Here is a 26,973-nt window from a genome sequence, read left to right on the forward strand (position 1 = left end):
AAAAATAACTAATGGCATACAAGGCACTCATAGCCCTCTGTAACACAATTGTTCATCATATAGGATACATAACGTTCCACCTTCTCTACATGTTACCTCGCACACAAATGTACACAGACTACATTGTGCCAACACGTCTACTAAATCGGCATATTATGCTAATCAGAATACAGGATGTTCATTGGCGCCTTTTTCACATTTAGTTTACATGTTACAGTTTCAAGCAGCGGACAGGGTCGATTACAAACATTTATTTTCATAATAATACTAATGCAAACTTCCCTCATAAATTTCAAGTAGTCACATCAGTGAACACTCAATACAAGAATGAAAACATTACAAAATGAAAGTCAACTTTATTTATATAGCGCTTTCACAAACCACTGATTCACAAACAACTGAATAAAAAAACCCCCATCATAACTAAACTTGAGATAATACTGAATTTATTTAGAATTTAAGATCAATAAAATAAAATATATTGAAGAACCACAGGCTTGACCAGAAGTTCACTTCCCTCTCAACACAGCACATGGCATTTTAAGGAATAAACTTTGTTTCAGTCTCACAAGAAGAAAACCCAAAGTTAGATCTTATTTGCTTTGTTTGGTGTTTTCAGTGTGTAGGGTCACTTAAAGATCGTCTGGTATACCCCCCCTCCCCCATTTCAATTGCTCACCAAACATGAATAAGGCCGTGGATCTCCCAATTTAACCTCGCCCCCTCTCCCATTTAGCGGTTTGATTGGGTTGAACATTTACTTCCGACTCCACCTAGTCCGCCCCATACACCTGGCTTTATAAATTAACGTCAGTGCGGCGCAATACTTGCTTTCAAATGTTAAAGGCATTGCTTAGAGGTGTACATGTGGACTAAGAGTGCTTATTTTCGAGCGAGTCGCCTTGTGGAAGTTGTGCCTTAAATTTAGCGTCCGCACCTACACTTACTCGGCTAGATAGCTTGCCGCGGACGAGATGGCGGATTGGAAAGTGCCGTTGACTTACAACTACAACCCATCCTATCACGCATATGCGTATGGGTTAGTGTATCCTCAAGGAACGGAGCAAAGTCATCCCAACGTGGGCTGGGCGGAGGCCGCGTACGGTCCCCCGGCTGGCTTGAACGGCGGCTACTATTCCTCTCCAGCAACGTCGACATCTCCACCAGAGATCACGGAGTTAGCCAGCACGAATATTAACGGACAGTACCCGAACCCGGCGGCGTACTACAGAGACCCGCAGACGCACACGCAGAACGGACGGCTTTTCCTCTCGCATAACGGGGTTCATTATGGACAACAGATGAAGGCCCGGGATCGCGCCGGGAGTGACGCGCCCAGCGACTCGGAGGCGCACACACCAGGTTGCGAGCTGATGGCTATCTTAAATAGTTATTACAGTTATTATAGATATTTACATTGCTGTGATATTTATAATAAAGTAGGATACTTGCATAACTTGGATTTGAACACAAGCGATCCTGTCAAAGCATTAGCTTTGGATATGTTATTTTTACATTTATTTTTCAAGGGTAAACAATGTAATTTACGCAAAGTGAGATGGTCTTTCTAACTGATGCATAACATCACCCCCTGGCCGTTTTCATTAATTTCAAATGTTCTGTACTATTTTTATTCAGATTCTTGGAGCTCTGGTAGCAGCCGCGGTGGGGGCAATCCCCAAGGCGACCTCGATGTCCCGCCGTGGATCAAGAAGGAGCGGGCGTATGAAACGGACAGCGGCAGCTCTGACGGCAGCGAAGTTGTTTCTAGCTCCCGTTCAGTGGCGACAGAAGCATCAACGAGTCTAAATTTGGGAGGCGACGGCTTGCTCCCAGCACCCACTGTGGTACCGTCTCCTCCCGAGCAACCGCCGGCGCAGCCCCGGAAGGCCAAAGCGCGAACTGCGTTCTCGGAAGGGCAGATGAACGCACTGACCGACCGGTTCAACGTGCAGAGATACCTTACACCCGCAGAGATGAAGACTCTAGCCGGATTGACTGGGCTCACTTACAAACAGGTAAACACCAAAACATGATCATTCCCCCCCCCCCCCCCCCCCCCCCCATTGAAGTATGTTTGATTTATACCCCTTTTCTTTTGTTTTAAGGTGAAAACCTGGTTTCAAAACCGCAGAATGAAACTGAAGAGACACCAGAAAGATAATAGCTGGGTGTCGGAGAGATACATTTCTACTGGGATCACAAATGCCTCAACCCCACATTCTCAGGTGGTGATTGGATTATTACTTTAATATTATGTGAATTTGTTCTTGGTGTCTATTGTCTGAAGTCCTATTTGATGTAATAGTGACTTTCACAGTTTGGACACAGAGGAAAATCATCTATAATGGGGGCATTTCATAGCCAAGAAAATGTCCTAAAGGCAATATGATACAATGAATCAGACTGTTTGTGTCATCTGGAGGCTGTTTATTGTGTACTGACTTGGATATTTTCCCTCTCAGTTCCATGTAGATGCTCCAGTGCCGAGCCAAGACCTTTACATGAACACCCAGTTCAGAGATGCTGTCTTCAGTCAGAGTTCCCCGCAAGTATCCTCCTTCTACCCTGGCTATAACCTGCCTCTTTCCCCTTCTCAGGTCTCCACTAGGCCCCAGGGAAACTGGCCCCTGCCCCCAGCTGTGATGCACTATGAGTTTCCTAACCCCTCCAGTTATGTGCCAGCCAATGGGAGCACTGGCTTTAACAGTGATGGTGCTGTTGATCCAGGCACCAACGCTACGCAAATGACCACGACGCACACGGTCACCCAGTGGTCATCTTGAGCAACTGCACTTGGCTGTGACTTAGAGGGAACACCTGTAAATAGTTAAGTCCATAGCTTTGGTTGTAGACCATGCATGTACATAGTTTTAATGCAAAGAGTACATGTTTGATGCTCTTGCATATTGAGAAAATTAACATCTTGCCTCAACCACAGAGTTAAGTGCATTTTTTTAAAATTTTTTTTTTTCTCATACATTTTTAATCTGATCCAAAAAAGGGGGTTTCTGTAACTTTTGTACCAAAGCTTTATTTTTGTAAATTCATAGACCTTACAGAGCACAGATGCCCAAGTCTAGTCCTGTAGGTGTCCGGCTCTGCAGAGTTTAGAATTGATTGAGTTGGATATTTTAGAATGGGTCTGTTACACTAACCTCTATGGACTACCAGGACAAGATTAGAACACCACTGTTTATCCGATTTTAAAAAAATATCAGGAACCGTTGCTCTTGGTAATTAGTTTCTCCTTCAGATGTTTTTATATTTCTATGCAAAGTACTGTTCCATGTCTGCTAGTGTAGATCATCAATACTGTACCGAGTTGTCCTGTTTTGGTTTGTTCTTTACTGCTATTTGACTGTCTTTACAGCTGTATGCATTTAGAAGTGCCCTTGGCTACATTACTGGTCTTTGTTTAGTGCTGTTGAATAAATGCTGTATTTGATGGCTATCTCTAATATAACCATGTTTTTTTTTTTTTCTTTTTCTTTTTTTTTCTTTTTTTTGGCACAGTGGAATGTGCCTAATTTTTCAGTATAGCCTGTCTAAACATGACAGATAAAGCAAGCTGTGCTGTGGCACTGCAAGCAGATAAATAATGATGTGGTACTATAAGCAATCAGTGTAAATTAAAGCCTATATGGCTATCTTAAGTGTGACTTGTTGGCTAAAAAGCCTTACAAGAGGTCAGGGACTGTCTTTGGTCTACTGTAATTTTAGTCAGGGGATCCTGTTGTAGTTTAAATGTAATGTAGACTTAAGTGTCATTTGAGCCCACTTCTCCAGGCCTAAGGTACTGTATGAACTACCTGCTTATCCATGAAAGGACTGCATATCCGATGATTGCACCTTTCAAGTGTATCAAGATGTGTTTTTTTTTTTTTTTTGTATTTTTTTTTTTTGTTTGTTTTTTTTGGTTTGGTGTGTGTATCTCCAATAGTGGTTTAAACTTCACATGGTGTTTAGAAATAATTTTTCATACCCAGTTAAAGTATTTTACTTTCTACTGGGGTTGAGTGAATAAAGAACTTCACTTGCAGAAGTAGTTGTGTTTTTTATACCTCCTCCATAGCTCCCCAAGGTTCCTCCAGATGTGGGGACAAACATTTTTGTAAGAAAGTGTGACTTTTTATTCAAAAGATTATATATGTACATCTGAAGTGAGATCACAGTACATGGTGACTATTGTACATATTGCTCCCATGCCCACATTACACTGCTGACAACCCAATCTTAATCCTGTATGGTGTTCCACTCCATCGATTTGTAACCATTACTGAACCATTTGTCTACAAATGTCACTACTGGGTATTAAGCAAATATTTCATTTCAATCTCCATGTTAAATTAAGCCCTCTTAAACTTCAAAGCAGATAGCTGCTGTTTCCCAGGTCTGCTGGAACAGGCAATTTAGCATAACCTATTGTAAAAAAGTTGTCTTTGGCTTGCATGCCCTAGTATGCTTACCTGTAAGACAGGTTGAAACAGATGCCCAAAGAGACTGCTCACTACTGGGGCAATACCAGACAATCTGCTATACAAAAGCATGCAAGTTAGACTGATGATGGTTTTACCTAACTAACACACTTCTCCTTGCTCATGCTATAAATGCCTTTTCCAGATAAAAATTATATTCCCTCACACATTAAGCACACCATGCTCTTTCTCCCCATAGTTTTAAAAGAAGACAAAATTCCAAACGCTCCTGTATGTATAAATACAAGTCCTTCATATGCAACCAGCTATACATATGAAACTTTTTCCTGCCTTTTGTACCTCATAGGAAGTAACAGTTCATATAGAACCTTAGTTTCATTAAAAAAAAAAAAAAAGTCCTAGTGAGCACTTTTAACATACAATGCACTGGACACTCCAAATACCACTAGTAACAGTGTAAGTCCAATAAGAATTCAGTAAACTGTAGTTGCGATTGTGCAAGAACTGAACATGCAACAGTTTTCAATTTAACTGCCTTAACCAAAAGTGAATCAAACACATTTGTGTAGTTTTCGCTGAGCATAAACCAAAACGATGTACCTTCAGAGTTTTAGGCAGCAGGGTCTTATTGAGAAAACCTCAAATATTTGAAACAAATGGTTTGGATTTTGATGCTCAGACAACCAGTTGCTTAATTCTATTTGACGACTCATCCATTTTGACGTCTGCAATTTCTGAGGGATGGAGTTATTCCAGTGCCACAAAACCAGCATACGCAGGATTCCTTAAGGTACTGGTGTTCTCCACCTTGGGCAGGGGTTGGGAGTGGTAGGGGCAGGGGGGTGGGGTCAGGCAGGATGGGGACTCCTCCATTTACCCACTCAATCCATCTTCAGACTGCGGTAGATGTAACGGATGAAAGCTAAGGAGGCCCAGAAGGAGACGGTGCCCAACATGAGCGAGAAGACGAAAGCAGTGAGTAAGGAGTATCCGAAGAACTCCACGCTCTGCACCAGGCCGCTCATACTGGAGCGATTGCGGTAGTAGAAGAGGGAGTAGACGAAGATGAAAAGACCTGTGGAGCCCGTGCTTAGAATGCTCCGCCACCACCAGCGGTAGTCCTCGCCCGACAACAGGAAGTAGGTGAGGGCCACGGAGATGCAGGCGCCCACTGACAGCAGGATGGCAAAGACGCAGAGCAGGATGCCATAAAGAGTGTAGTGCTCCCGACCCCACACGGTGGCAAATATGTAGTACAGCTCCACTGAGATGGCACTGTGAAATAAAGGGGGAGGGGTGTGTAGAGAGAAATACGAGAGACGTCTCAGACGCAGTCATGGTTTTTGACCTAGAACCTCGTTGCTGCAGTCATCTGCAGAGTACATAAGGTATAACGGTTTAGGAGAAATGTAAGATTATATATGAAAGAGTCATTTGATGAAAAACAACAAACAACTTATTCTCGTGATAGCTTCACCACTCACCTGAAAGGTAGGAATCCTCCGATGGCCATGTGCACAGCCGTGTGTTTGTACCATGGCTGCTGAGGGATCTGGCGGGCAATGTTGCGCGTGCGGCATGGAGCCTGGAAGCTGCCTGCCCGGTTCTTACCCACAATTCCCCCGATAACAGTGAGGGGAAAACCGACCAGCACCCAGGCTCCGAGCAACAGGAACACGGTGGATGCTGGGAGGGCCTGCGTGGAACCGCTCCACCAGTGGACGGAGTTTACTACACTCCATGTCATAAACAGGGGAGCTGCAAGGGGGCGGAGCAACATTGACGTATACGGACAAGGGTTAGGGTTTAATGTTTGCTTTTTTTTGACATACTGTGTAACATATACTAGCTATTGTACAAAATACAGGTACCACATGCATTGCATTTGCTAACTAGTAAAAAGTCCTGTATAACACAGCTCGCATCTCACCAGAAAAGAGGGTGGAGGTGAGGATGATGTTCCAGACCCACCGCTGCCCATGGATTTGGGTGTAGAAGCTACATGAGCAATATCCTGATACACAGCTGGTCAACGCATAAAGTACAATTGCTGCAGAGTTTATGGCACCATGGCGATGCACGTTAAACATCCCCAGCAATGCCATGACAATGATTCCTGGAAACCGCAAGAGGAAGCCATAAGGAAAGGTTAAGAGGTAAAGAGGGATTCATTTGCACCGCCAAATTATAATCTTTAGCCACTTTACAGCCTGTTATCTCTTCTCATTGTCGTATTACCTGTACAACATCCACTTTAAGTATTTAGTGTGTCAATATGGAAACTGTTTGTATTGTTGGGCTGATTTTTACCTGTGGCCAGAGTGAGGAACTGTGCCCCCACTCCCAACACCGCACACAGCAGACTTCTATATGGTGGAAAGCGAAAGACGTCAGTGTGAATTATCTTCCAGCCATTATCTCCCTGGTCCAGGTCATCACAGCCCCCGTCTTCTTCTACATTATACCTGTATGAACAGTATGAAAGAGTAACACAGCTGCACCCAGAAATGCTACAACTAATAGTGGAAACAGGAGGGGATTCTATTCATCCTTGGTATACGAGCTCAATGAATTGGAAGGCGAGTGAGAATTCTCGTTTATAATGAGCTAGAAAGATGTTCTGGCAGAGCACTGTGAGAATGCTAAACAGCACCTTTTCAGTATACTTGCTCCTTTTCAGTATAGTTGGACTCTCTTTGTTAGCTTATTTTAATTTAAAAAAAAAAAAAAAAAAAAAAAAAGTTATTGTGGTCATTATACTTTAGGTAGAAGACTTTTTACACATAGTCTGTAAAAAATAACACTGGAGTGTTTCCATTTGGCTTGTTATGTTTGCACTACACACAAGTTAAATAAAGCAACAATCTCCCAGCAACTGGTTTACAAACAAGTCAACTCATTTATTTAATTTCGTCCCGTGTCTCACATTCACACTCAGCTTATCCAGGCAAGCATGGCCCCATCGTCCTTTTAATAGGTAGATATGAGCTCGCTCTTCTCCAGGCCTTCCCTCACCTGGCAAAGTCGTTCTTTAGCACCCGCATGAGGATGATGATGACGAAGCCCAGTAGCAGCACCACCAGCACCAGCGAGTTGATGATTGACAGCCAGTGGATCTCCAGTGTCTTAGGGAAGAAGGAGTAGTCTCGAAGGCGCTCGGCCCTGCGCGAATGAGGCAAGGGACTCTCAAACCAGCGCACGCTGTAAGTGTGGGTCACTGAGAGGCCCCCTGGCCCCTGGCCTGGCCCTCCGCCACCCTCTTCCAGAGGCACTGGCTTCACATCCTTTACCGACACATTAGCAAAGATCACCGATTCGCCATTATACTCGATGTTGAAGTCCAAGTGGGTCCACAACCCCACCTGAGGAAAAGAATTGGGGTAACAGTAATGTTCAGATCATGTTTAATGAGTTCCTTAATTGCAGGAATAAAGGGTTGTAAAACAATGTTAGTCTAAACCTGAAGACATAGCACAATTCCTGTAATTATATCAGAAAACACTGAGAATGTATTAGAAAAAGTGAAAATAATGTGAGAACAGGAAGGAAGGAAGGAAGAGAGAGAGAGAGAGAGAGAGAGAGAGAGGGAGAGAGAGAGAAAGTGAGAGCGAGAGCGAGAGCGCGAGAGAGAGACTGGCAGACCTTGTGGCTGTGTGGTAAGAATCCACTTTCCTCCATGTATCCCACAAATCCCCAGATAGGAATATCATCCAGGACAAACTCAAAGTAATACAGCTCCTCAATAGCTTCTCTCAACTGATCCACCTATTAAAAGAAAAGCATCATCAATCAAATATTCAATTAATCAAAACACAGAAAACAAATGAAGCGTTATCAAGCAAAATAGCAGAGAGAATGTTATATTGTTAAATCCCATCTTAAAAAAATGAATACAAATTAACTTCGAGTGGGACAATACCTCTTTCTCAGACAGTGTGAGCTCACATAATGTCTGCCTTTCTGTGTTTTCCATGAAGTGGATGTTGTACAAAGACTCTGCCATCCTGTCCCCATCTAAAACCTCTCCAAGACTTAAGGCTTTATGTTGCACCTGTGCAAATCATTCATTCACGAAGATTGCATAAATGACACAACCATATCCTATTATTTGACTGCAATGGACATGAACAATATTTAAACAGCCATAAAAAGAAGCCACTAAAACCCTCATGAACTCACCTCTTTAGGTCTGCAGACAGGTAGCGTATAGTAATGATACGTTTCCTGGGGATTGTGATAAGGACCTACTTTGTTAACATAAAGAACCACTGGGTCGCCTTTCTTGTAATTGACAGCCAAGCCAATATGTGACAACAGGCACAGAAGCAGTAGACGAGTCCCCATAACCCATCCAACGACCTGCGGGTCAGGACGCGCCAGTTTTACTGTCATGACAGTTCCTGTCAACGAGGAGATGGATTTAAAAATCAGGATCATAACCGTCATAACTTTATGGACAGAGCAGAAATGATCGGATGAGGTGTATTTATCATCGCACAATACATTTCATGCAGAGATCTACCACGGCTCCGTTGTACATTGGCTAGGTTAGCTAGCTCGTCAGCTGACATTACCGGCTACCGTTATAGTTCATATCATAAAGTTAGAGCCTTTACGGGCCGTACAGCCGCATGTGGTTGGCAAGCGTTAAGAGTCAGTAATTCAACTTACGATGAAATCACAATCAGACATTATCACACAGTTAGCTGGCTGGCTAATTGTTCTGTTTCAATTGGAAATAGCGAGCTAGCTCCAAATGCTTCCGCATCACCGAAATGCAGCAAACCTGTTTCGGACGCCTGAATGCCTCTGACTCCACTGGCTCGGGAACAGTTGATTTTTCTTTAATTAATTAGTCAATACCGAGCGCACATGTGCAATATCATATCTGCGCCTGTTAGTGAACAGTATGTCATTAACGGTCCGCCAAACAACAGTTCGTCTCAGTGTTTCACACTCAAATGACTCCAAAAAATGTGAAGCGCTACCGAATCCACGTCACCTCAAAAATAAATATATCGCCCTCTGAGCTTTTCCGGGATAGGCGGCGCAAAGCAAAAGAACACCTCCACCTGTTTGGACACTTCCCCCCCCCCCCCCCCCCCCCCCCCCACCTAATTTCAATGGCAAATTTCCATTAAAATGCAAAAATACAATTTTTATTTTTTTTTTGTGGCAAAAACACCTACCTATCTACATGAGTGTGAAGTGCATTCGGTGTTATTAATCTACATCCAGTCCCGGCTAATCGCACCGTGTAGGGCGTCTGAGCAGCACTTCTCACGCAGGCATATGAGAGTTGCAGATCTTCAAACGCAACCACCCTCCATATCCGGCGGAACATTATATGTAAATCAAGCAATCCGCGAAACGCGTTTCTGTTCCTATTCCTGCGAAAGCCTAAATAAATCGACTTCGAACAATCGATTGGTAGATTTCAGTTAACATCGACGTTAAACTCGATTCATAATGCCTATTAAGTAGGTTTTCGCGCGAAAGGTAAAGCGTTAAAGCTATCTAATTTAGCTACGATAGCAAGTTAGACTTCGATAGTATTTATTCATGTTTACAAATTAGGACGTGTTTTCATATAATAACAAGGCTGGTATTTTTGGAATAGTCTATTTACAATCGTTCTTAATTTCTTCTCAGTCCTAAGGTTAATCACAATGGGAATTCACGGCCTAGCAAAGTTAATAGCGGATCAGGCGCCGTCGGCCATCAAGGAACAAGATATTAAAAATTATTTTGGTGGGTTTGCATGTCATATATATCCAGCTTGATAATTAACTATTAATAATTAGCTAATTGATCGTGTGCTCATTTTCCATTATATGCTGTTTTAGCTAAGTTGAAGTATTGTTTTAGCTAGCATAGACAATTTTTGTGATGGGTTTAATGTAACGTATATTTCCTTGCATATACTGGTTAGCTGGTATACAACCTTTTGGTTTGTTTTTGACTCTGGTCTGTTGAAATCATACTTAGGACGGAGGATCGCTATTGACGCGTCCATGTGTATTTACCAGTTTTTGATTGCTGTCAGACAAGATGGTAACGTTTTGCAGAACGAAGATGGAGAGACAACGAGGTAACGTTATCAGCTAGTTAGCTCAGTAGCTGACTCAGCCCAACTACTGCTTAATACTGTCTTGGCATTTCTTTAAAATACGTTTTTGTTTTGACACGAACATCTCAATTTACTTATGCCTCTCCAGCCACCTCATGGGCATGTTTTATAGGACGATCCGAATGTTGGATAATGGCATCAAACCCGTGTACGTGTTTGATGGGAAGCCCCCGCAGCTCAAATCGGGAGAGGTAAACCGATAAATTGTGAAAATAGTCCATGCGGAAGGAAAGGGGTTTAGTAGCCATACCAGATTAGATGAAAGGGGTTTAGTAGTCATTCCAGATTAGATGAAAGGGGTTTAGTAGCCATACCATATTATCCGAAGTTAATACACGAGGTTCTGATCAACATCTATAATTTAATTCTGGAGAAATCAGGGACGGATTTTCCCTTATCTTGTTCCTTGACAAATTTGAAAAGCGTTATGAAAGCTTTATGACAGCAACGGTATAAATAAATCTCTGAAATGCTTTTTAGATACATATAGACTATTGCTTTATTTACATAGACTTTTGTCTTGGTTCAGAAGCAACTTGAAGATTATTAGTTCCAAAGCAACATTTTTGGAAGAGGAATTTGATATCATGCCATAGCTAAATGCAAAACACAGGCATAATTGTTTTTGTATTTTGACACATTAAAATACGATCGGACATTGCTTTCCTAAATGAAATGTTTTTTTTTTCGTGCTGATTTGAAATACAGTCCAAGCCTAGGAATTTAAATACATGTAGCTCGTGCATTTTACTCCTTTCACAGTAAAATGTCATGCATGTGGCTTACTACTTTTCATTAGTGATGTGAACAGCTGCAGCAAGTTGTATTTTGAGGGTACAGAAGCATTGTAACTACTCACCAAATATCTCTTACTTAAATATCTGTGAAGGTTTATGAGAATTTTCTTGTCTGGCCAAGCCAAAACACTCACCTATCCTGAAGTTACGGAAGGCAAAAAATGTTCAAACTGAAAATGGTTGCATTATGGGCCTGGCCATCACCAAGTCTCTGCTGACATCTGTCATACATTAATTGCAAATAGTTTGCAAAAAAGTTCTGAACATGAAGATTTTATAGCAAAGGTTTATGAGTTTGTCTAATTACTCATTGGTCCTATTTAACGAGAGTGTGTTATAATGGAAAAACCTGTCACTTCTATATGGTTTACCAATACAGAAGTAAATACCTTTTGGATTAAGGGTGAACTGTTGTTTAAGATTATAGTCACTGCTTTGATTCAAGACAAATATACTGGAGTACAGATAAAGTAACAAAAAATGTTCCTGTCCAGTTACTTACAGACTTTTTTTTTTTTTTTTTTTTTAAACTAGCATAAAAGGAAGCGAGATGCTACTAGCCAGAACCCTACTTAACTCATTTTCTCATGTAACCTTTGGTCCTGTTTCCAGTTAGAGAAGAGAGGGGAAAGAAGAGCTGAAGCTGAAAAACTGCTCGCTCAGGCTCAAGAAACAGGTATGACAGCAGAACCCTCATCACAGGTACCCAGCCCTGCACTTCCATAGCTGGAGCCAAGTTGATTCACATCACATCTGACTGTTATGTTCAGGTCTAGTATATTTGCCCTTGAACTATACTCCAGTGGATAGATTTCCAACAGGAAGGTTAGGCACCCTCATCTGATCACATTTCTACTTTGTTTCTCTGTGGCTTTTTTTCCCCCCTTTTTTTAAAACAAAAATGAGAATAACTTTCCATTGTTTTGACTCTCAGGTGAACAGGAGAACATTGATAAGTTCAGCAAACGTCTTGTGAAGGTCACCAAGCAACACAATGAGGAGTGCAAAAACCTTCTCAAACTAATGGGAGTGCCCTATATTGAGGTACTGTTTGTTTCCAGGTTAATGTTAAAATGCATTATGCCTACATACACTGAATTGCCACTTTATTAGAGACACCCGCCCTTTCAACATTGGAACTTCCCTGTATGCAAATTAGACATGTGACGCCTGTATGCAGATTAAAATCAGGTGAGCAAGTTTTCCGTGGATCAGTTTCAGTGTGAATCCCCACCTGATGGGCAAATCGAGCGATCGGAGTGACTTCGAATGAAGTGTGGCCGTTGGTACCAGGGCCAGTGCCAGTGCCAGTGCCAGGGCCAGTGTTTCAAAAACGGTCAACCTTGTGGCTTTTTCTCATGCAACGGCGTTGAGTATACAAAGAAAAACATCCAGTGAAATGGATATGGACTGTTAATGTAAACAACTCATCTCCGAAAGGTGACAGAGGAGGATGTTGAGAATCGTTCTGATGAACATTTGGTGCACAGTGACGCAAACTACTGCAGAATTCAACTCTGGTGCTCCAGCTAGTGTATCTGTATGCACAACTTGTCATTCCTCAAAACAGACAGGCCACAACAGCTGCCTAAGGGACACACAAAGGCAAATTTCCAGTGGGCAATATAACTGCAAAAATTGGATTGCCGACTACTGGAAAAACATTGCCTGGACAGATGAATCCAGAGTTCTGGATCATGCATCATGCTGATCGGTCAGAATTTGGCGCAGGCAGCATGAATTGATGAGCCTTTCCTGTCAGGTGTCAACAGTTTGTACTCGTGGAGGTGGAGTAATTGTGTGGGGAATGCTTTCTTGTCACACCTTGGGTCCTCTTGTTACCTGTGGATGGACATTTGGACAACAGGACTTACCTAATGACACTTTAATCAGGACAAAGAACAATACCACAAGGGTTGTATGGTCATGGATTGTTTCCAGGAACATGACAGCATGTTTTCCTTGCTTCCCTGGCTTTCACAGTCCCCAGATCTTAATCCTATTGAACATCTCTGTGACAAGGTAGAAAGGGTTGTTCATGCCAGTATCTCCATCTAATTTGCGGCAACTGCGAGAAGCTGTCCTGTCTGCATTAGCAGAACAATTTCAACACCTCGTGGAATGTACACAACAAACTGCTGAAGTTCCGATGGCCAAAGCAGGTCCATCGCATCTCTAAAAAAGTGGCCAATCGGTGTCTAATGCCCTGGTGGCACAAACAAAATATATTTTAGAAGTTTAGTAAAGGTTTTGACTTAAGAAGATTGATGATGATGATGATGATAAACTGAATGACTGTTATAAATAGGGCTTTTAGGTTTCGACATACACAGAACGAATGAAAATTGGTCAAATTCTCGTCCAGGCCCCATGTGAAGCAGAGGCCAGCTGTGCGGCTCTAGTAAAGGCGGGAAAAGTGTTTGCCACGGCAACAGAAGATATGGATGGCTTAACCTTTGGAACGAATGTTCTGTTGAGACACTTGACTGCAAGTGAAGCTAAGTATGTTTAGCTTGAAGAACTATTTTTTGTTTTTTGATTTTGAGTCATTTAATATTAGATACCTTCTAGAAAAGGGGTTTTCAGTAATCTTGTCATGGGTCTAGTACAACCCCGGGCCCCCCACAAAGTAACAAACAAAATAAGTAAGTAAAATGTCAGATGTTTTGTTTGGAGATGCATTTTTAGTTATTTCCTATTGAAATAACTATGGTGCTCATATAATTAAATGACAAGGGACATTTTAATTGCTTTAAGGGATCTTACAGTACTTGGCATGGCAGTGTGTTGAAACTTCTACATACGTAGAATCCTAGAATGATGATTAGTTGTCCAGTGGTAATTTGGGGACATTTTGAAGGTGTTGTCTCAGAATAGATATTTTGCAGAAAACCATCAGGAAATAAAAACAGTTTAGCCAAAGTTTTCATTATCACTTTCTATCTTTAAACCTATGAGATTAACTGAATTTGCTTTTAATCTCCAGGAAACTTCCCATCCAGGAGTTTCATTTCAATCGCATTCTTCAGGATATGGGCATGACACATCAACAGGTAAGACGTCTTTCCAACAGCTGCTTATAATTTGAATTTCTGCATAGAATTGTCACGTTCCTCTTATCTGTTCACTTCATTCATATTTACATTTCTTCTTCAGTTCATAGACTTATGTATCTTATTGGGTTGTGACTATTGTGGAACTATCAAAGGAATTGGACCCAAGAGAGCTATAGACCTGATCAGACAACATGGTTCTATTGAAGAAATCCTAGAGAACATTGACCAATCTGTGGGTTCATTCACACACTCTTAACATATTCCCACAGTGTTATAATTTTGCATATGAATACACACTGTTAACATGCCATGTTTATCGATTTATGAATAATTTATGCGACTCCTCACCATCCTTTTCCTCCCCTTCGATACACTGAACTTCTCCACCCCAAACACACCGTGGATGTGGGTCTTCTCACTACAGAAACACCCTGCCCCAGAGGACTGGCTGTACAAGGAGGCACGAGGGTTGTTTTTGGAGCCCGAGGTGGTGGACTGCTCCACTGTGGAACTGAAGTGGAACGAACCTGATGAGGAAGGACTGGTACAGTTCATGTGTGCCGAGAAACAGTTCAGGTACATCTGGACACACCACAGCTCTCCTTGATTTGAGGATGCTGACCTCTAAATGTTTCTCAGAAGATTTTATTGCTAGCTGAGTGCTATAGTCCTGCGTGTATATTGAGTTGAGCTGACTTTATTGTTTCTGTCTCAGACTATATCAGATTCTGGTAGCATGTATAATTGGGTATAGGTTAATTTACTTTTAATGAGAACACAACCATTGCTGTGATGCATATGAAGCAAAAGTGATCATCATATGATGGCGTATCAGCCATGATGAGCTGTTAGCATTGATAGGTGTGGTGCAGAGTACATCTGCAACCAGTGTTTATGGTCAAATATAAAAATAAAGTGTCTGTCGTCTTAATATAAGCAGGAATGCAGGACAAAAAATAAAGGCAACTACCATAAACATTTTTTTGCTAGATGTGTGAAATTCAGTGTTTCAGTAGCATAGCACAAAAGCACTGAAAACACCTAACAGTACATTTGAGTTCACTTTTCTGCTTTAATGTGTGCGTATACCATTCCTCCCAACCCCCGTTTGTTTTCTGCTTATTTTAAACTCCAGTGAGGACCGTATCCGTAATGGGTCTAAGAAGATTATGAAGAGCAGGCAGGGCAGCACTCAAGGGAGGCTGGACTCGTTTTTTACCGTGACGGGATCTCTCTCCTCCAAACGCAAGGTGTGTGGACTCCGTGCGTATGGCGCATGACATATTGCTAACGGAACAATAAGCTTGGGTCAGGAATGCGAGTTTCTTTTGTAGGTCTCGCCTGTCTGTGGATGAAGACTGCCATGAATGAGGACTGTTGTTTTGTGCAACCATTACTGCACTACTTTTGCCAGTTAAAATATTTTTTTTCTTCTATAATCATAGGAGCCAGAAGTGAAGGGTTCAGCAAAGAAGAAACAGAAGACGAGTGCAACCCCAGGCAAATTCAAGAAGGGTAAATGAAAATGTAAAAAGTGGACGTGGTTTACGACATAAGGATCAGTAACTGAGCTTTGCTGTATGAATACAACTGGGAACCAAACAATACCGCAAGTTATTTTAAATAAGGTAGATCATTTGATTTGCCTTGAAAAGAGAGGAAAAAAAACGAAACTGTTTAAAATTACTTGATTCATATTTTGAAATTCATTGACTAGGTGAACACTGGGGAAATCTGTGATGCCGAGGTATCTGGCCCTTAAAATGCGCTTCGGTCAGTGTTGTTAAGAGATATTAAGACTTTAAAGACAATTGTCTTGGCATAGATTGCATGTGTACTGTGTAAATTATCATTTTTTTCCTCATAGGATAGTTCTCTACAGAACAATGGAACAATAAATGTCATAAATACGTTCCATGAGGTAGTGTAACTTCCATCTTTCCATCTTTTGTATATTTTACTCCACTCCAGACCAGTTTGACTAAAGAAGCGATGAAATGTAAAACCACAGCCAAGAATTTGTTTTATTTGGGTATTTCCCAACAATGTTTTATTAACTTGGAGTAATGTTATGTATTCATTCCCACATTTTAAGTACTTAAATAAATGAAGTGAATGGTACAATAGTGTCTCCCCGCCTAAAGGTTTGCACAAAGTGCTCACTGAACACACAGGGTGCTGGTTCCATGGAATGCTTTTGCCTTAATTTGCACATTTGATGAGTTGAAAATCAGGTTCTACTTTATTATCCAAGTAGGCAAATCAGTTGGTTTTTATATTAAGGTTGCCTGCTTTGAAGCTCCTTTATGCGCCACTTGTCAGGCTCATCTCTCTCTCCCTCTTTGCCTGTTATCTGGCATCATGAACCAAAGTACTTCAACTGTATCACTATGAGAACATGTTTCTCAACATGTGAACTGTCCACCATTATCTGTATGATTATTTGTAGGGCTGTGTTGTCAGTCTGATCCTTCTTGTCACTGCTGGTGGCTGTGAGCCTGCCGACTCCATCCCTGCTGGAGGCATTGCCTTGTGCACAAGACTTTGAACTCCTCAGTGGAAATCAAGAGGGTCTCAGTATTGCAGGTGTCTCCCAAAAGGGCAATGCTGCTCAGGTTCTTTGGCAGACTTAATTTTCCTATATATAGGATGGCTCTCAGTTCCAGGTCTGTGGTGATTGATTATGAACTTGCAGTTGAGAAGCAGCCTCTGAATAATTATATTGATAAACAACGCTTAGGTCAATGAAATGTACTCAAGATTCTGGAATTTGACTTTCTGTGTGTGAGCTGACAACTATTCAAACAGTTTTGTCACAGATTATCTTTAAAATGTGCTTGAATAGTTGTCATGGCATTTTTCTCTACTTGGCACCAAAATAAAAATAAAGTCCATAAAAGTGGACTTGATACTTGACTCAGGTATGTTATCGTATGCAAGTTTCCAGGGCATTTTGAGGCAAAAATAGCCATTCATTTGGGACAGGTTATTTGCCACACTATCCCACCTGTATCTTTCTAGTGACAAAGCTAGTTTTTGGTTACAGCTGATGATGAAACCTAACGGCAGAGTTTAAATGACATTTGTCAGCATTGCCTCCTGTTACAGAAATGTTTTTGTGCAGTTTGATGAGTAGAGGCCTTGTAAAGCTCACCACCTAAAAATTCTATGACATTCAGATGAAACTAAAATTAGTTCAGGTAGACAGTCACAACACTTTCTAGGGGTGCCCATAATTGACACATTTTTGGGAAAAATATTTATTTGATTTAAAAAAATTGAATGTAAAAGAATAAACTGAGAAACAAATGACATTTTTCATACCCCTCCCCCCTTAACAACCAACGCCAAGAATTCTGGAGGACACTGTTTTATTTATTAACAAGTGTATCAAAAGGTAGTCCAGTAATGTATTGGGATAACCTGCTTTATTTCTCATGAAACTTAGTTGTTGATGTAATCAATTGATCCCAGATGCAGCATTTTTGTTTGATTTCTGATCATCTTGTTTTGATCGAGACTGGAACGACGACACGACTCCGGAGTAATTCAACCTGCTAAGGCACTATTTCCATAGGAGAGATGTGTGAAAAGTTGGGTTGCCAGAAATGTCACTGTTAATCATGACTATTAATCCACAAAAAAGTACATTTTGCTCATGGTCTGATTGGTTGATTGGTCATTTTCCTTTTCCCATTAATACAAAGAGATAATCATGGGCATGTTACAAGAATGACTCTCCCCTCCACGCTTGCTGTGCTGTGATGTCTAGGTACCAAAAATTGTGCCTGACTTCAGGGGACATGATGTAGGTGGAGGAAACAAGTAGTAGAAAGGAAAAGGGGACCCATTTCTTCTAGAGGATTTTTTTTTATGGCTTGAAGGTTGTGTCCCCAGACACGGACTTTAAAATGTAAGGGGCATTTCAGTTTTCAGGGTTATGCTACAGGATGATCTAGTTACAACTTGTGGCACTGAGCTGCTGAAGCCCGTTTTAATATTAATTTTCCCTTCTGCATCACTGAAAACGTTCTTACAAAATGATAAAAGTGTATATTTCTATAGACAGGCTGTTGGAGTAAATTAATATAATTAAATACACTGGCACATAAAAACCAAATCATTACCTACAACTATTAAAATGAGAGGGCTGAGTCATTTTGGCATGTCGGGGTGGGTGGGTGGTTGTATTTAGTACAGCTTGTACTGTACTTATAGTGATAACTGAAATTATTAGCAGAAAATGGTATCTATTGCTTTCATTGCCAAATGCCATGCATATAAAATCTCAATGAAGTCCAACTAGGATACACTGCATAAAAAAATATGCTCTGAAAGTAGTTGCAAGGAAGAGCCAAACAGAATCAAAATGGACTAAAGCATTTAGCATGTGTAAAAAATGTTTTGCTGGTGCAAAAATTCATAAGCTAGTCATTGATTGGTTTAGGCATTTTTTTCAATTTTCCAATTTACAGTGCTATATTGTAATACTGAAATTTCATGTGCAAACAGTTTTAACATATGCTTAAACGCTTGGAAAAAAAAAAAAAACTAGCCTCAAACGATTTTCCGATTTTCAGTTGATTTTCAACCTGAGATCAAAAAGAAGGGTTCTGTTGTTGAGAAGGGTCTGTTGTAAGGAAGCCTCGAAGGAGAGACATTGCTTGCAGCAGTAGAGTTCATACATTTTTCCCCTGTGTTAAAAGAGGATAAGTAAACACTGAATTTATAACTGTGCTCTAGACAAAATGGCTTCTTCTACATATGGTAAATCCTAAAATCCACTTCCAACTAAACCTGAGAGAACAGCATCAGTGTTTTTACCCAAACAAAACAATATCTTAACACTACTGCCGAGCCTCACTCAAGGCAAATTTCCATGTTGGTTGGTCTTGCAAGGGGGTAGATGACATGATTGCATAACTGCATTGTGTGCCTTCAGAAGAGAGGTAATAAACCTCATTCAGATGGAAAAATTACTTACTTAGCATATCATAGATCTTGGATTAGCTTCTCACTGTCCATATAACTCTGTCCATTAGGATATAAAAAAAAAAAAACCTAGATCCAAATCAACCTCATTTTAAAAAGGCTGTTAAATATGGGCATAACTAAAACCTGTTAATGTCCTCAGGGTGCTCTCATCATTCTGTGTTTGGATGCAACACTGGCTTGTTTGAAACTGTTCTTAGTCTGTTGTGTGTTTGGGGGGGGACCGGGGACTCTGTGGGAGTATTGTGTCCATATGCAAATAGTGTCAGGTCAAGCGTGTCCCACTGACAAAGTTATACACCAGAAATTGTGATGTACCACAGTAATGTGTAGCAAAAAGCTTGCCATCGGGTGTGGGGTCAGAGAAAGCAATCTCATCTTTGCTCAAATGAGATCCATAGATGAAATTGTTCCTGAAATTGAAAGAAAGCAAAAACTGTGGTATGAATGACAGTTACATTACAGAGGAAGAAACATTCAGTTTTGGTCATGTTTAAATAGTTTTTCTTTTAAAAGGACACACCGTATCAAAATATCACACTATCTAGTGGCTACATGCTGCAATAATAACTTCAAGAGAAATGTGTTCCATTGCAGTTGCAAGGACATTTGTGTAATGTCCTTCCTGTTGGTGCAAAACTAATACAGGAAACATTTAAATATGTCCAGCCTGATCATATACATTTGAGTTAAGTGGAAAATTTTGTAAATGAGATTGATTGCGGCAGCATGCAGTATTCATTTTAATTGTGAGGAAAATTCACTAAAATTACTGCTGCAATGATGCAACAGTTACTGCTCCCTGATGAAAGGAAGAGCACTGCGTACCTCAGGCACTCGATCATACGCGAGGCGATGCCTCTCCGCCTCATCATGCTGAAAACCCAGATACGGCTGATCCCACATACGGCCGGCTCTGGGACAATAGAGCAGCACCATGCCCTCTGACGCTCATACATCACCTTCTCCCCCTCTGAACCCTCTGGCAGTGGCTCCTCTATCACCCTGTAGCCCTACACATAAAACCAGTATCATCATCTTAGCCCTTCAGCAGTTACCATGAACACACACCAAAAAAAGCTGTTGTTTTTACTGTCAACACAAAAGGCTGAACTTTGATCGATAAATAGATGGCAACTGACCTCCTGAATGTGCTCAGCAATCAGGCACCCAGCCACCTTCTTGTCATTTGAAATGAAGAGAAAAGTTTTGGTTTGGGAAGGGACCTTAGTCTCCACTTGCTGGAAGCCCAGGTCATTGTCCACCATTTCTCTAATCTCCTCCACCTTGAATAGGAAAAAAATACACTAGCCTATTTTACTGGAGCTGTTTAGCCAACAGCAAAATACCAGTAACATAACCAGTGAATGAACAATGACATTATGCGCAAAGTAATTACAAACAATTATATTATATACACACACACACACACACACACACACACACACACACACACACACACACACACACACACACACACACACATACATACATATACACACACACACATACAGAGACACACACACAGACACAGATCAGCCATAACATTAAAGCCACCTGGCTAATGTGTGGGTCCCACTCGTGCTGCCAAAAGAGCTCTGCTCTGACCTGTCAAGGCACGGACTCCACAAGACCTCTGAAGGCCTCTGTGGCATCTGGCACCAAGATGTTGGCAGGAGATCTTTCTGCGACTTGTGAGGTGTCCTGTAAGGTCCTGCAATTTGCAAGGTGGGGCACCCATGTATTGGACTTGTTTTTCCAGCACATCCCACAAATGCTCAATCAGATCAAGATCTGGTGAATTTGGAAGCCAAGTCAACACCTTGAACTCTTTCTCATGTTCCTTGTACCATTGCTGAACATTTTTTGCAGTGCGGCAGGGTGCATTATCCTGCTGAAAGAGGCCACTGCCGTTAGGGAAAACCTTTGCCACTTGAAGTGGTGTACTTGGTCTGCAACAATGTTTAAGTGAGTGATGTTTGTCAAAGTAACATCCACACGAATGCTAGGACCCAAGGTTTCCTAGCAGAACACTACCCAGAGCATCACACTGCCTCCTGGTACCATCTCTTCCCCAGATAAGTGATGCATACCGCACCTGGCCGTCCAAAGGATGTAAAAGAAAATATCACTCATCAGACAAGACCACCACCTTTTATTGCTCCTCAGTCCAGTTCTGCTACTCACATACCCACTGTAGGTGCTTTAAGCGATGGACTGGGGTCAGCTTAGGCACTCTTGCCAGTCTGTGGCTGTGGCCTCCTATGCAGCAAGCTGTGATGCACTGTGTGTTCTGACACTTTTCCATCATAGCCAGTATTAATCTTTTTCCAGCTATCTGTGGTACAGTAGCTCTTCTGTGAGACTGGACCAGTCGGGCTAACCTTTGTTGCCTACACATATCAGTGAGCCTTGCATGCCCCATGACCCTCTTGCCAGTTCACCGGTTGTCCTTCCTTTGACCACTCTCAGTAGGTGCCAAAACACTGCATGCTGGGAACACCACAAAAGAACTGTGGTTTTGGAGATGCTCTGACCCGGTCGACTAATGAGACACACACTGACCCAGTGTGGCCCTTGTCAAAGTCACTTAGGTCCTTAAGCGTACTCATTTCCCTGCTTCCAACACATCAACTTCAAGAACCGACTGTTCTCTTGCTGCTTAATATATCCCACCCCTTGATAGGTGCCATTGTAGCAAGATAACGTTATTCGCTTCACCTGTCAGTGGTTTTGATATTGTGGCTGATCAGTGTGCATGTGTATGTGTAGTGGTAATAAAAACTGCAGTGAATGAGTACCTTTTTCAGTGCATATTTGGGGTCATCTGGGAGGACGAGTATAATCTTGCCATCTGGGTACTCTCCTAAAATCCTCTCCTTCTTCCATCCCTGCAACATATTCAACTCAAGTTGAACTAAGCTGCAAGATCAAAGTATGTGTAAGAAAATTGCAGAGGTCCATCAAGTATGTTTTCAACGTAAGCATTTAACAACAGAATTCATTTTCCATTAAAGTCTGCAAAGATAATCAAAAATCTAGTTCATCAGTAAGATTTCTTGAGAAGAAAGCCAACACAAGCTAGGGCTGTACATGAACGGGTACGCTGTAATTCATCAAATCTCCAAAAAAGAAAAAAATCTGGAATGTCTGCGATTGTTAATGCTGGTCAATTAAAAACTGACTCATTGGACAGCTCATTTACATACTGTAGCCTTCTGTGATAATATTACAAAGGCCAACATTTTGCCTTATTTAGTTTTTGCAGCTATAACAGAAAGCCACTCTTGGCTCAAAGACTATTTCCCAAACTATCAGTGCACAGACAAAATGTATCCAGTGATCTTGTAATAGGCAGTGTAATGTCCGCACCACATATCTGACAGCGCTGATGAACTGGTTGTGGAAGAGCAGGTGCTGGGTCTCGTCCTCTGTGGTGGAGGGAGAGTACAGCATCCCACATATGTTGCAGGTCACTGCTCCAAACGCATTCTGGCTCCTATCCTACAGTGTACCATGTACATTTTATTTAGTTAGGGAAAACTTTACTCACACAGAGCACATCCACATTCGTCTTGGTAGTTATACTTACTAAGCTGGTTTGCTCTCCTCCTGTATTCGCCGACTTTAAATTGTTCTTGAACTCTTTATGAAGCTCTGTGTCTGATCCACAGCTACTTCTGAATTTAAAAGTACAAGCATATTGAAATAAAAAATAATGCTTTTATCACAATTTAGAATGATCAAACGATATGTTGGCTGATGATAAAAAGAATAAATTACTTTCATTACCATTTCAAAGAAGCATTTACCTGTTTGTGGTCTGTGAATTTTCTGCTGATATTTGTTCTTGGTCGCTGGAGGATTTCGGTGTGCTGTCTGCAGACACTTTTAAAGGAAGAACAGTGTATTTAGTAGGGGAGAAAAATAATTCCACTTCACATTGAAGCTACAGTATCATACTAAAACTGCATTTTTAATACTTACACAATACTAACAACTTTGTCAATGTCTTGAGCACAACAAACTAATTGAATTTGTAATAAGAATATTTTATGTTTACAAGACTTGTTTTATTTTAGATTGTTAATAAACAAACACTAGTAACAACTTTTTCCATTTCATTTTTTTTTTATGTAGGACCAAAATGGATTTTGTAACCGTAACCCTTGAAATTCAGACTTGTTCTGACAAGCTTGTGTTTTAAAAAAAAAAAAGTAACCCCCCCCCCCCCCCAAAAAACAGTAAGATAATCAGAAGGTATGATTTCACAATTTTTTTTTAAACATTATATTTCTATTGTGTCTAAATGTAGCTATAGTGGACCAAGAATAGGGAGTTCCTCCACACACTGAATCTTACCTGCAGGACCCTGGGGACATGCCTGACTTGCCAAGGTTTTCGAGGGCTCGTCTGCCACAGATGAGGGATGCTCCATTCTCCCCTATGAAATGAAACACAAAACAGTGATATCTTGTGTTGGTCCAAGGTGTTCAATCTGATTTATGGTTCATTTTTTTTCTTGTTTTGAAGAGATGAGTGGATTATCTATTTAATAACCCATGTGTGGAAGTAAATTAAATCTCTTCGATAGGTATGACTAACTTCAAGCATTACAATCGCAGTGGTCTTGTGTCAAAGATAGTGTAGACTGCAGTGCATTTATTAGGTTGCACATGACATCGGCATCGGCGTGTTTACCTCGTGTCTGGGGGTAACTGACTTGCCGCTTTCTTCTTCTGGTCCATCCAGCTCAAAGTCATCCGGTGAGTACTTTGGTCTGGGTTTGTACGCCTTATAGTCTATAACAGGCTTGGGCTTTGGGCTGGTAATCCCGTTGGGCATGGGTGGAGCTACAGCAGGGAGGGCCCTCCTGCGTTCACCGAGTCCCACTTTGGGCGCAGCTGGCGAGACAATTTCGGGAGGAGGGCTGTCTTGTCTAGCAGATGCCGAGACAGGCGACTGCACAGAGTCTTTCACGGTGTCCTGACTAGCCTGTTCGGTCTTCAGCTTCTTAACACGTGTCCACGTCAGTTTATCCCTCTGCAGCTCCACCTGCCGCAGTCTCTGGAAGCGGGACAGCTTCTTCTTCTCTTGCGTTTTGAGCGGGACGTTCACTTGGCTGAGGAAGAAGCGCTTCGTGGGGGTTTTCTCTTGTAGTGTGTGCTCAGCTGTGTCCTCAACCGTGTCCTCAGTTGGGCTTTCAGAGGGAAGCGGGTCACAAGAAGCAGTGGGGAGAAGTGAATCCTCCACCTCAAGTTTGCTGTGGTTCACGTCATCAGACGGGGCGATTCCTTCCACTGTTTCTTCGCTGGCCGTTGCTGTGTCAGAAGCAATGTCATCTGCGATCTCCTCGCACAGAGCCAGGAGATTGAGCTGCTTGGGGGCCGGTTTCTTAGCAGCGGCAGCCCTCTCTTCAGCCAGTGCTGCCAGGCGAGCTTTGGTTCTGGCCTGAGGGTTCATCGCTTGCTTCTTAGGAGGTTCAGAGCTCGCTTGTGCAGGGGAACCTTGAGTGGAGTCTTTTGCACTGTCCTGTGGCAGGGAAGGAGTCAACATGCTCTCCTTGCATACCACAGCTCTGCTGGTTTCTTTGAGTCCAGTTGATTCCTGCAAGTCCTGGGGTGGTTGTTGGTTATTTTCGGAGGCTACACAGTCACCGACTGAGTCCTCCTCTGTTTCAGCCTCAACTACTTCTTCCACAGTTTCGATCTCAACCACACAGTGTTCAATCCCAATATCATCAAGCTTAAAAAAAATCTCTGATGTGAGAGGGCACTGCATTATTCCAGGTGGACCAGAGATCTCTGTACTCTGAACAGTATCCTGCAGGAAACATGTATTCACCACCTCAAGCTCATCCACAGAGATATTTTTACTATTAAAGCCATGTTTGCTGAAGCTAGTCTCTTGAATAACTTTAAAAAGTGCTTGGAGAGGTGGTGAGGAATGTCTCGTCAGACTCACCTTAGCGTCTACATTTACAGGCATTTTCTCACTGGTATCATTTGAGAGCTCTTTTTGCTCAACTGATATCACGCTTGGTGGCTTAGCTTCAATGGCTTCAATGGCTTCATTCTCTACGGTCAATGAAACACACACGGCAGGATCTTGGTCCGTCAGGCCCGCGTTTCCTCCAGCCTTGCGTTTGTCTTGCATTGTTGTCTCTTCACTTTGTGAATCAGGAGGTTGAACATAGCTGTGCTCTATTAGGACAGGGTCAAGAGCTGTTAACACCGTGTTCACTCTTTCCAAAGGGGGAGACTGACATTTACCTCTCTTCACTCTTGGAGAGTATTTCCGGCTTCCTTTTTTTAGGACTGGCAAAGTCTGACATGTTTTGTCACCAGGTGTATCTGAAACTGCAGCACCATGCTTGGAGCCTGTTTCTTTTGACACAGTATTTGATACTCTCTGCCTTTTTCTATTTGCCAATTTCTTTGGGTTTGTTTTCAGTCTGGAGGACCGACGAGGTTGCCCTTCCCTCCCCTTTTTCAGGCGTCCTGAAGAACCTTTGGACTGAACTAAATCTTTCTTTTGTGAAGCTCCAGCCCTTGTAGACCTCTGGGGCATCTGATACATTCGACCAGATTTATCAGATGCTACCAAACTCTGATCCACCCTTTTCTTCTTAACTGGAGGTTCAGAAGATTGCATTTTTCTTTTAGGGCCTGGCATTCTAATGAAAACAGAATACAAAATAAAGCTACAATAAACGATAAAATTATGATTTACAGATCATGTTGCATATTGTGTTTAAGTAATTATTGGTACAGGAATCTATAATAGTCTATAATAACTTTGCCTTCTGTTATCACGATAGGTTATCATTTTTGACAATATTTAACCTAAGGACAACATCGTCTCAACAGTTCCACACTGACAGGTGGCAGAAAAGGTTTGTGACGGTATTTTTACTTCTGTGATATTCACCCGAACAAGCTACTTACTTAAAGTGCACGTTAAAAAATAGAAAATTAAAGAGGCAACCTTAAACTAATTCATGAAGTCTCGGATGAAACCCATCACGACACCTTTACGACGTTTAACAAGTAACTAGCCAGCTACATACTCAGAAGACTGAGCCAGCTAGCTAGTAGCTAACCTTTTCATTACAATAAAAGAAATACAAGCATTGAAGAAATAAGACTGCTTCTGATGGAGAAAGGAGGTTTAGTTTAATGGCGAAATTCATTTTTCTCCTCGGCTTTTCTGGTGTGTAGGAGAACCCTATCCGAAGCAAGTTTATTAGGATTAGGAGCCTGACCTGTCCCGTCGCCCGAGCTAAGAAAAGCCAGCTAGCCCACCGGCTAACACGCATGAGCTATTAAACGACGAGAGCCTCTAAGTTGCCAATCACTGCTTGAAATCCATGGTTATACGAGAAAGAAAAACATTAAATGTGTTGACAAAAACACCTAACATAAACCAGAACAACGTAAAACTCACTTATCGCTGTTGTTTCTCAAAAAATAAACAGCTGTTGTGCGCTGTGTGAAGTTTACCTTCACTTCCGGAGCTTACCTTTTCTTCGTCGTCTTTCGTATAATTGGCTCTCGCAT

The 26,973-nt window shown here is 41.7% G+C and overlaps 4 protein-coding genes across 6 annotated transcripts; 2 read left to right on the forward strand and 2 right to left on the reverse strand.

Annotated features, from left to right (window-relative positions):
- Positions 1-974: 974 nt before the first annotated feature.
- Positions 975-2,786, forward strand: nanog (nanog homeobox). The gene is made up of 4 exons (XM_035531143.1): positions 975-1,362; positions 1,639-2,018; positions 2,109-2,228; positions 2,466-2,786. Exons 1-4 carry the CDS (start codon positions 975-977, stop codon positions 2,784-2,786), a joined length of 1,209 nt encoding a protein of 402 aa, XP_035387036.1.
- Positions 2,787-4,109: 1,323 nt separating this feature from the next.
- On the reverse strand, positions 4,110-9,730 carry tm9sf1 (transmembrane 9 superfamily member 1). 2 transcript variants are annotated; one of them, XM_027007308.2, is made up of 9 exons: positions 9,629-9,730; positions 8,619-8,839; positions 8,359-8,490; positions 8,082-8,204; positions 7,455-7,801; positions 6,750-6,904; positions 6,370-6,555; positions 5,924-6,197; positions 4,110-5,714 (listed from the first exon to the last, which is right to left on the reverse strand). In XM_027007308.2, the coding sequence occupies exons 2-9, from the start codon at positions 8,829-8,831 to the stop codon at positions 5,321-5,323; spliced, it is 1,824 nt and encodes a 607-aa protein (XP_026863109.2). In that variant the 5' UTR covers positions 8,832-8,839; positions 9,629-9,730; the 3' UTR covers positions 4,110-5,320. The 2 variants fall into 2 exon arrangements, with proteins under 2 accessions (XP_026863109.2, XP_026863108.2); XM_027007307.2 differs by lacking the exon at positions 9,629-9,730 and adding an exon at positions 9,226-9,486.
- Positions 9,731-9,925: 195 nt separating this feature from the next.
- On the forward strand, positions 9,926-16,543 carry fen1 (flap structure-specific endonuclease 1). The gene is made up of 12 exons (XM_027007252.2): positions 9,926-9,938; positions 10,092-10,190; positions 10,428-10,530; positions 10,658-10,760; positions 11,979-12,042; positions 12,301-12,410; positions 13,732-13,868; positions 14,353-14,419; positions 14,523-14,654; positions 14,847-14,998; positions 15,558-15,672; positions 15,868-16,543. Exons 2-12 carry the CDS (start codon positions 10,109-10,111, stop codon positions 15,943-15,945), a joined length of 1,143 nt encoding a protein of 380 aa, XP_026863053.1. The 5' UTR covers positions 9,926-9,938; positions 10,092-10,108; the 3' UTR covers positions 15,946-16,543.
- A 1,115-nt stretch (positions 16,544-17,658) lies between these two features.
- esco1 (establishment of sister chromatid cohesion N-acetyltransferase 1) lies at positions 17,659-26,922 on the reverse strand. Of its 2 annotated transcripts, XM_027007276.2 has the most exons (11): positions 26,861-26,922; positions 24,116-26,090; positions 23,777-23,858; positions 23,227-23,302; positions 23,007-23,094; positions 22,787-22,918; positions 22,216-22,305; positions 20,557-20,700; positions 20,243-20,427; positions 19,733-19,827; positions 17,659-19,116 (listed from the first exon to the last, which is right to left on the reverse strand). In XM_027007276.2, the coding sequence occupies exons 2-11, from the start codon at positions 26,087-26,089 to the stop codon at positions 19,010-19,012; spliced, it is 2,973 nt and encodes a 990-aa protein (XP_026863077.2). In that variant the 5' UTR covers position 26,090; positions 26,861-26,922; the 3' UTR covers positions 17,659-19,009. The 2 variants fall into 2 exon arrangements, with proteins under 2 accessions (XP_026863077.2, XP_026863078.2); XM_027007277.2 differs by having other exon boundaries at positions 19,031-19,827.
- Positions 26,923-26,973: the final 51 nt, after the last annotated feature.

The sequence above is a fragment of the Electrophorus electricus genome, chromosome 10, assembly GCF_013358815.1.
Source record: "Electrophorus electricus isolate fEleEle1 chromosome 10, fEleEle1.pri, whole genome shotgun sequence".
Taxonomy (NCBI): Eukaryota; Metazoa; Chordata; class Actinopteri; order Gymnotiformes; family Gymnotidae; genus Electrophorus; species Electrophorus electricus.

What these genes read in the sequence shown, in the direction of transcription:
- fen1 (XM_027007252.2), top strand. Translation starts at nt 10,109, where the DNA reads ATGGGAATTCACGGCCTAGCAAAGTTAATAGCGGATCAGGCGCCGTCG. An exon ending in CGCAGCTCAAATCGGGAGAG is followed by an intron (nt 10,761 to 11,978) that starts GTAAACCGATAA and finishes TCCTGTTTCCAG; the next exon opens with TTAGAGAAGAGAGGGGAAAG. An exon ending in TGGGCATGACACATCAACAG is followed by an intron (nt 14,420 to 14,522) that starts GTAAGACGTCTT and finishes TTTCTTCTTCAG; the next exon opens with TTCATAGACTTATGTATCTT.
- tm9sf1 (XM_027007308.2), bottom strand. Translation starts at nt 8,831, where the DNA reads ATGACAGTAAAACTGGCGCGTCCTGACCCGCAGGTCGTTGGATGGGTT. An exon ending in GTTCCTCACTCTGGCCACAG is followed by an intron (nt 6,556 to 6,749) that starts GTAAAAATCAGC and finishes TGCGGTTTCCAG; the next exon opens with GAATCATTGTCATGGCATTG. An exon ending in GGAGGATTCCTACCTTTCAG is followed by an intron (nt 5,715 to 5,923) that starts GTGAGTGGTGAA and finishes TTTATTTCACAG; the next exon opens with TGCCATCTCAGTGGAGCTGT.
- nanog (XM_035531143.1), top strand. Translation starts at nt 975, where the DNA reads ATGGCGGATTGGAAAGTGCCGTTGACTTACAACTACAACCCATCCTAT. An exon ending in CTCGGAGGCGCACACACCAG is followed by an intron (nt 1,363 to 1,638) that starts GTTGCGAGCTGA and finishes ATTTTTATTCAG; the next exon opens with ATTCTTGGAGCTCTGGTAGC. An exon ending in CCTCAACCCCACATTCTCAG is followed by an intron (nt 2,229 to 2,465) that starts GTGGTGATTGGA and finishes TTTCCCTCTCAG; the next exon opens with TTCCATGTAGATGCTCCAGT.
- esco1 (XM_027007276.2), bottom strand. Translation starts at nt 26,089, where the DNA reads ATGCCAGGCCCTAAAAGAAAAATGCAATCTTCTGAACCTCCAGTTAAG. An exon ending in TCAGCGCTGTCAGATATGTG is followed by an intron (nt 22,306 to 22,786) that starts GTGCGGACATTA and finishes AATATGTTGCAG; the next exon opens with GGATGGAAGAAGGAGAGGAT. An exon ending in TTTTGCTACACATTACTGTG is followed by an intron (nt 19,117 to 19,732) that starts GTACATCACAAT and finishes CTTTTAACACAG; the next exon opens with GGGAAAAATGTATGAACTCT.